Source organism: Rattus norvegicus, chromosome 19 (genome assembly GCF_036323735.1).
Source record: "Rattus norvegicus strain BN/NHsdMcwi chromosome 19, GRCr8, whole genome shotgun sequence".
Taxonomy (NCBI): domain Eukaryota; kingdom Metazoa; phylum Chordata; class Mammalia; order Rodentia; family Muridae; genus Rattus; species Rattus norvegicus.
Window position 1 is genome coordinate 50,472,629 of NC_086037.1, and position 8,724 is coordinate 50,481,352.

General features: G+C 43.9%; 1 protein-coding gene across 5 annotated transcripts in view; it reads left to right on the forward strand.

The window, feature by feature from the left end:
• Positions 1 to 8,385, forward strand: part of Ctcf (CCCTC-binding factor) — a 49,536-nt gene extending 41,151 nt beyond the window's left edge. The window contains exons 8-12 of one of the 5 annotated variants that reach the window (XM_006255536.4): positions 592 to 752; positions 1,672 to 1,854; positions 2,322 to 2,457; positions 5,695 to 5,889; positions 6,899 to 8,385. In XM_006255536.4, coding sequence (XP_006255598.1) covers positions 592 to 752; positions 1,672 to 1,854; positions 2,322 to 2,457; positions 5,695 to 5,889; positions 6,899 to 7,083 — 860 coding nt within the window. In that variant the 3' untranslated portion in view covers positions 7,084 to 8,385. 5 annotated transcript variants of the gene reach the window in all.
• Positions 8,386 to 8,724: the final 339 nt, after the last annotated feature.

Below are 8,724 nucleotides of genomic sequence, written 5' to 3' on the forward strand. Positions count from 1 at the left end.
GGTCTACATTGTAAGCTGTTGGAGTCATAGAGAACCTGACTCAATAGCAAAATAAGCCTGACCATACTAGTTCTTACTCTTGGCCTTCTGTTCTAGTGACCTCATCAGCTCCCTGGTTCAACTCCTGTTTTAGTACCAGACTGTCCTTTTCTGTTCCATTCCTATTTTGTCATTGTTTCAGATTCAGGGTCTGTGAAACTCTAGTTCTAGAATGACCTGTTGTTACTGGGTGTCATCTCCAGCACCCACTTCACTCTTCATCTTACCTCACATCTAGTCCATGACCTCCTTTGCTCTCCCTTCCCGGATCTCTCAGCACCTCAGCACTTCCTTGTGCTTCTGTGTCCAGTGCAGTCCTTAAGCTTCCGTCTTTGACCTGTTGTCTCTCCACCTGTTGTTACTGTTGGATGGAGATGGAGAAGGGTGAGGGGTGTCACAGCACTAGAGACTGACTCAGGCTCTCACATTGCTTACTAACCAAAGGTTTTACTTCTGATCTCATGTTCTTAAGAAGTAAATATATTACTAACTTGTCAAAATATTTAACTTATGTCTTTCCAAGTTCAACTTGACTTCATGTTTTGTTTGCAGGTGTCCACTTGAGAAAGCAGCATTCCTATATTGAGCAGGGCAAAAAATGTCGCTACTGTGATGCTGTGTTTCATGAGAGATATGCTCTTATCCAGCATCAAAAATCACACAAAAATGAGAAGCGCTTCAAGTGCGACCAGTGTGATTATGCTTGTAGACAGGTAGGTGCTATGTTAGCTAGAAAACCACTGATGCTCTATGTCAAGTATCACATGACTAGTGTGGTGCTTTATTTAAATTGAGATACGGTTTCTGTGTGTAATTTCTTTGTAGAGTAGGGTGACCTCAAATTTAGAGATCCACCTGGCTATTACTTCCTGAGTGCTGGGATTAAAAGTGTGTGCCACCACATCCAACCTGGTAGCTATTTCTAAGATTAAAAATATTTTTTCAGACAAGTATAAAGAATACTATCAAAAACAGAAACGCCACTCTTTATGAATTGAATCTGTCACAATTGATATCTTAAGACACATTATCAGATTCTTTCTTGAAGAGGGGCAAGTGTGACTCAGTTGAAGAGTAGTTGCCTGGTAATATCCCCAATATTATAAAATTTTTATATAAGTACTTTTTGCCTGAGGTGATGGCATACACCTCTAATCTCTGCACTTGGGAAAGGCAGAAGAAAATCAGTCATTCTTAACTGTATAGGGATTGAGTCCAGCCTTGACTACATGAGACTATGCCTAGGATAAAAAGCAACCAAAAGGGGTTGGGAATTTAGCTCAGTGGTAGAGCACTTGCCTAGCATGCGCAAGGCCCTGGGTTCGGTCCCCAGCTCCGGAAAAAAAAAAAAAGCAACCAAAAAATTCCAAGGTTATTAAGTCTAAGACTTGAGAGAAGAATCTGGCCCCAAATGATTCTTAACCTGGAGTTAGAAGAGCTGCCCAACACAGGAGTGGGGCTTTCTCTGTACTGGGGTTTTAGGAATGCACTTTTGCTTCCCTGTGAATATACTGTTACCATCATGGCAGTGTTAACTCTTGAAGTTGAAAGTCATAGGGTGTGTGTGCATAACAGCTAGGGTAACAGCCCTGTGACTCTCTGAGGCCTTTCTGACAAGCAGTTCTGTTTCAGGAGAGGCACATGATCATGCACAAGCGCACTCACACGGGGGAGAAGCCTTATGCCTGCAGCCACTGCGACAAGACCTTCCGCCAGAAACAGCTCCTTGACATGCATTTCAAGCGCTATCATGATCCCAACTTTGTCCCCGCTGCCTTTGTCTGTTCTAAGTGTGGGAAAACATTCACACGCCGGGTAAGGGCTGGGTGCCTTTTATGTGTGGTTGGTTCTTAATATCACGTGCTTGAGCTGTTGTTACAGAATGCAGTTTTTGCCACTGAAGTAATAAATGTATAGATACTTGGCCATTTGAAAAGTTATTTATTTCTGTCTCGGGCTCTTCTGTCCATGGGGAAAGCCTTCTAGCGATAGGGACTGCAGCATCTTTGAGTAAGCTGATGCTAACAAGGCATTTCCTTAGGTGAATTGAAATCTGTATTCTATCCTATCTGTAACTCTGAGTTTCTGTGTGGCTACAGGCACGGAGCTCAGCCCACCCCCCACTCTCTCACACACCTCCCCATGCACACAGGGCCCAGCCTTCTTACTGGTGCTTTTCAGTCCTCTCCTCTCTCAGTCTCTTCCCCATCTCTGACTACTACAGATACTAGCCATCTTTCCTGTTTTTAGTAGTGTGAGACAAGGTCTGTTCCTTTTGTCAGAACACAATGGCGAGACACGCAGATAACTGTGCTGGTCCAGACGGTGTAGAAGGGGAAAATGGAGGAGAGACAAAGAAGAGCAAACGAGGAAGAAAAAGAAAGATGCGGTCTAAAAAAGAAGACTCCTCTGACAGTGGTAAGCTGGCCATTGTTGATCTGGTGACACACCAGAGGCCCAGTTTCCAGTAAATCTGTGTAAGGTAGAAGAGACAAGGAGGCCCCTCTCCCTTTATGCAGGAAGATCAAAGCAGAGGTTCCATGCCAAGCCTCACCACACAGCAAGTTCAAGGCTAGCCCAGGCATCATGAAATGTCACATGACCCCCAGAAGTTAGCAGTGCTGACAGTGTGAGGTTGCCCAGCTCCCTGCTGCTATAGACTCTTCAGTGTCTTCTCTTTCCCTGGGATCGTGCTGCTCATTATGCTCATGTTCCGTCTCTGAAGAAACTGCCGACAGCCTCTAGTAGATCTGCACAGTTCTTTCTTTTGACTTCACCACTGGTCTCACTCATAGGTCGTACAGGTATTGTCTCTTTTCTTCCCCTAGAACACTGCAGTCAGTCTGGACTCCGTCCTATTGCTAACAAAGGCCATATAGCCTTATTTACCCTACAATTTCTGTCTGTTAGCCACCTGCACAGATTGACCACAGAATTTTTTCAAAATCTCAAAGCCAAAAGCCTTTGAAGCCTTTTAGGCCTTGTTAACCTTTCTCTGCATTTTCCCCCATCTCTGGAGGGATTTGTTTAATTTTCTAGGCATAGGGGAGTGGAGGATTGAGTGAATTTCACAAGGAAGCATCTTGTTTCTGACACACTGCCACCTACAGTGTGTTCCTTTCACTCAGTGTCTCGTAACTTGGGATATGAAGCATTTTATCTTGAAGATGAGGCATTTACCCACAGCTCCAACTTTAACTTTCTTTCCAGAGAAAGTGTGAGTGTCTGCTATAATCTGAGCAGCTTGAAGGAAAGCAGGCAGTGAACCCTTTGTGCCACAGGGGATAATTAGTACTCTCTGGCTGCCTATAAGTGTTGACAACAAAACAACCCAGACTGATGTCAGAGACTCAATCCCACCTCCAGCAGTTTGAGCTTCTCACCTTTCCTGTAAATAAGGACAATGCTCTTGGGGGGTGGGGTGGGTGGCAGAGGGAGAGGGAGAGTGAGCACGTGTGGGCCAGAGGTGGTGAGTGCCCCAGGGATACTTCTGGGATACCTCCCAAGTGCTAGGATTATTTGGCACCACTCTAGTCTCTTTTTATTAGTATTTAACCTTTTAATATTATGTGTATGTGGGGAAATAGGTATGTGGCATGAATTCAGACTCCAGTGGAGACCCGAATCGTTAAATCCCCTGGAGTCAGAGTTACTGGTGAGCCATCTATTTATTGTGAGGGCTAGGAACTGAACTCAAGAGCAGGAAGTGCCCGTAACCACTGGGCAATCCTTTCAGCTCCAAGGCCTTTTTAAAAAAGAAAGGGGCTGGAGAGATGGCTCAGGGGTTAAGAGCACCAGCTGCTCTTCCAGAGGTCAATTCCCAGCAACCACATGGTGGCTCACAACCATCTATAATGGGATCTGATGCTTTGTTCTGGTGTGTCTGAAGACAGCTACAGTGTACTCACATACACAAATAAATCTTTTTTTTTTTTTTTTTAAAAGAGGGCTGGAGAGGTGGCTCAGCGGTTAAGAGCACCGACTGCTCTTCCAGTAGGTCCTGAGTTCAAATCCAGCAACCACGTGGTGGCTCACAACCATCTGTGATGGGATCCAGTGCCCCCTTCTGGTGTGTCTGCTCGGTGTATTCACATACATGAAATAAATAAATCTTTAAAAAAGAAAAGAAAAGAAAATGTGGGTGGCAATAATCAAACTCCCAAGTCCTCAAGCTTTCATTACAAGCACTTTATTAGCTAAGCTGTCTCCCCAGCTCTGGATAACTCCTCTTAACTGGAATAATGAAACCTAATAAAAGGGACTTTTTATATTATAACGAACAGTATAAAGTTTGTATATATATATCGAGTATAACCCAGGGTGGCTTCAAACTCTCAGCTCTCTTGCCTGTCATGAACTGAACTGTATATATGTACACTACCATATGCAGTTGTCTCTTTTCTTAATCCTTAAAGCACTGTTGGGTTGCAGGTGCTATAGACACTCCCCAAGGAAGTGGAGGGTAGGTTTGTCAAGTCAGTACACCAAATAAAAGATCTGAGACTTCAAAACTTTAATATCTGATTCCTTGGTGGTATTCTTTTGATTCACCCCCTTTACATTCAGTACTTTAAAGACTGGGGATATAACTCAGTAGTACTTACCGAACAAGCACAGAGCTCTGAGTTCACTCCCCAGTATTGCATTAAGTAGGGTTTATGGCATCTGCCTATAAATTTAGGAGTTGGAGGCAAGAGGATCAGAAAAAGAAAACAGTCCCAGAACTTTGCCTCTTTCCCTAGTAAACAGGACTCACAGTGCATCAGCAGTTTCTGTATTTCCTTCTCATACAGGTGGGTGTGTGCACATCCTCATATTCTGCCTCTGTTCATGTTCATGTTCAGTCAGAAATGAGTATCTCCCTCTCCATACCTCAACTTAAGCTCAGCCCCACTTTGCCTTTGTATAATAAGAGAAGTAATTGTTATTATTTGCTTAAGGGCTGTGTTGTAGTTTGTTACATAACTGACAAAAGATATGCTGGGGCTGGAGAGGTGGCTCAACAGTTAAGAGCACCGGCTGCTCTTCTGGAGGTCCTGAGTTCAATTCCCAGCAACCACATGGGGGCTCACAAACCATAAGTAATGAGATCTGATGCCCTCTTCTGGTGTGTCTGAAGACAGCAAGTGTATTCATAGATAAAATTAAAAATCTGTATGGTTTGAAACTAAGCTTTTGTGTTAGTTTTGTTTTTTGAAACAAGTTTCTCTGTATAGTCCTTGAACTCAGAGATCTGCCTGTCTCTGCCTCTTGAATGCTAGAATTAAAGGTGTGCACCACTACCACCACTTGGGATTCTTATTCTTATACTCAGTGTACTCATATACTGATGTAGAACAGTACTCCGTATTCTTTCTTATTCTAAGCAGCTCACATGAACTGTGGAAGAAGGTATTTTCTTTTTTGGTACAGGGTCTCTTTTCTTACCCATAACACTCCTATAACTCAATGTGTAGAGACGGGGCTAGCCTTGAACACATTATTGATCTGCCTGCCTCTGCCCCCGCCCCCCAACTGCTGGGATCAAAGGTGTGCACCTACATGCCCAGCCCAGGACTTTTCTTAGGGAATATAAAACAGTGTTTTCTGAATATTTAACTGTCTGCTTTCTTTTTCTTTCACCACTCTGCTTGACCTGTGCTTTGATTTCTTGAGAAGAAAATGCTGAGCCGGATCTCGATGACAATGAGGAGGAGGAGGAGCCTGCTGTAGAAATTGAACCTGAGCCAGAGCCGCAGCCGCAGCCTCAGCCACAGCCGCAGCCGCAGCCTGTGGCCCCAGCCCCACCACCTGCCAAGAAGAGAAGAGGGCGACCTCCTGGAAGAACCAACCAACCCAAACAGAACCAGCGTAAGTTACCTGCCTTGGCTCAGTAGGTGTCTCGTGAGGAAGCAGACTGTGTTCTCGTGAAGATGAACAAGGGAAGGTCTCAGCACAGATGCTCAGAAAGCCTTTTTTTTTTTTTAAACTGGGAAATGTCTGAGGCAGTCTAAAAGCCTGTTAGAGGTTGCAGGTGAAAAAGTCTAGAAGAGAAGGGCACTAATGTCCTGCAAAAGGCATGTGCTGTTACTTTGGGAGAGATTGTAAAACAACCAAGATCACAGTACTACTGTGACACAGTTATAAGTAGAAAAGAGCTTTCAAGGAATGAAGGAGTGAAGTGAAGGAGAGAAGTAATGAACACACTGAGACTGTCCTGCTAGGGGAATTCAGGCCCATAAAGCTGGGAGCAGCTCCCAGCCATAATCCCAACGCTTGGGACGCTGGGGCTGGCCTGGGCTACATAGGAAGAAGGGAGGCAGAAACAATTGAGGTGAAAGGATTGTTCCAGAGGTGCTCCCTTTCTAGCACAGTGCTCAGATGGTAGTAGGTCTCTTCAGAACAGCTTTTTCTTCTCTTTAAATTCAGGACGTAATCTAGGACTCTGCTCCCTGAGCCCCATGTTTAAATGTCTATCACAGAATGGCATTCATTCTACACCTACAGGATCAGAAATGCCAGGCTCCATCATATACTCTGTGAAGTACTTGTCATGTGTGGTGTAGGGTTGTATTTTTTTTCCCTTGAATTACTATAAATCCTAAATATAAAACATAAAGGAAAACTAAAAATTTTTAAAGTGCAATTTGGAAGCCTGTGAAGGTGACTGATATCAGTTTTTGATACCTTGACAATTGTAGCCTTGTTGGGATGACCACTTAACAGTCACAGAGGTTGTTTTCTTTTCTATTGGCTTAGACATCACTGCTAAGGCTTCCTATGTTGCTGCTTCCCCCTCATTGTCAGCATCTGAAGCCGTGCCTATCCTCTCTGGGGGCTTTAATGTGCCGTTTGTTTTGTTCCTGCTCTTCTTTGCCAGCAACAGCCATCATCCAGGTTGAAGACCAGAATACAGGTGCAATTGAGAACATTATAGTTGAAGTCAAAAAAGAGCCAGATGCCGAGCCTGCGGAGGGGGAAGAGGAGGAGGCTCAGGCAGCACCCGCAGACGCCCCCAACGGAGACCTCACGCCTGAGATGATTCTCAGCATGATGGACCGGTGATGACGGGGCTTTGCTCGCCACCAGGACTGTTGGGCTGTGTTTAAACGGCCCAAATCTTAACTTTTCTCTCTTTCTTTCTTTGGCTTTGGGAACGGCATAATTTGACACCATTTTACCAAACACACTGAGAACGAAAACTTCAAGGATGATGTTAGAAAAATGTGATTTAACTAGAACTTGTTTGATGTTAGCAAATCATGGAATGTTCTAAGTCTCTGAGGGTTTACTGTGAAGTGCTGAGGACAGTGTTGATGCCTAACTAGTTTTCTTAGATGGAAACAGAGACATTGAGCCCTCTCTCTTGATTTAGTAAACCACTCCAGAATGCCCACGGGTTTCCCAGAGTTCTATGGTCTTCCCAAGAGAGTTTTTAATTGTAAATGCAGACTTGGGAAAGACTTAGACTTTTAACCTGGTTTTGCTTTTGCTTTTCCTGACTCCCTTTGCTCAGAGTCAGTTGCACACCAGTAGGATGGCATGCTACGATCAGTTTCTGTCCTGAAAGCTTTGCCTCTTTCTTGGCAAAGTTTCTGGTATGGTCAAGCCTGTAAATAACCTTTTTTACATTTTAATCTTTTCCATTAATTAAGAGGTTGAAAAGAAGTGCAGTGTAAGAAAACCCAGCATTTTAATTATTTGCAAATTAAAGTGCCACAGACACAGACTTCGTGGTATGTAAATGTTGAATCGGATCACAATCATGTAGCAGAAGGGCACTGGGCCTGTTGCCTGCTAGTCATGGACACCCAAAAGTCCTGATTTCCAGCTCATGGAGCCAGCATTTGAACCTTGAACAAATAATTTTCATTTATGATTTCTTCATCAACATTTTCTTTACTCTGTTTGTAGCTGAATGTTACATTTTTAAATCTCTGTTAAAGCCAGAAGAGTTGATTATGAGTGGGCACAGCGACCCTGGGAAGCTGGGCCAAAACATTTCACTGAGTCAGTAATTTAAACTTCAAATCTGGAAAAAAATTAATAATAATGATGGTGAAGCAAAACAACTTAAAAAGTGATTCTTGCACATGAATTGTCACATGTTGATATGTCTTTTTTAAAGAGCCTCAGTCTGACTGATTTCAAACACTTTTTTTCTTCTGTGTATTGCTTTTAAGAGAGCCATCAGTTAGCTATCAGAATCTAGGTTGATGCATTTTTGTACTTAGCTGTACTGTGTGATATTTTTCATTATTTTAGGATGCCAACATGAGACCTGTAATAAAATATGTAATGGGGTTGAAAGCTGGGGAGGAGGATCTACTGCTGTACAGCTAATAAATCATAACGGATTAACAGGCATTCTGAAGACTCCATCTTTTGGGACTCCTATTTGCTCAGGTCCCTTGGGGCCTCTGCACAGCTTTCTTCCGCAACAGACAGGAGATAGATGATCCTGGCAGGTGATGGGCTGTGGAATGCAGCCTACTTCAAGTTGTGTCCACAGTGTGTGGGTGTGGGAAGTGCTGGCTGTGCATCCCCGCTTCCGTGACATACCTGAGGAGTGCCCTGCACAGCCAGTGTTGCCAAGAGATGCTGATGGGAGGATGTGCCCTTGAGATCTGCTTAAGGAAGGTTGTTCCTGGTCAGGCACAGGGAAGTAGAGAGAAGCTTGGCTCAACCTTTGAGAGATAAAGAGCA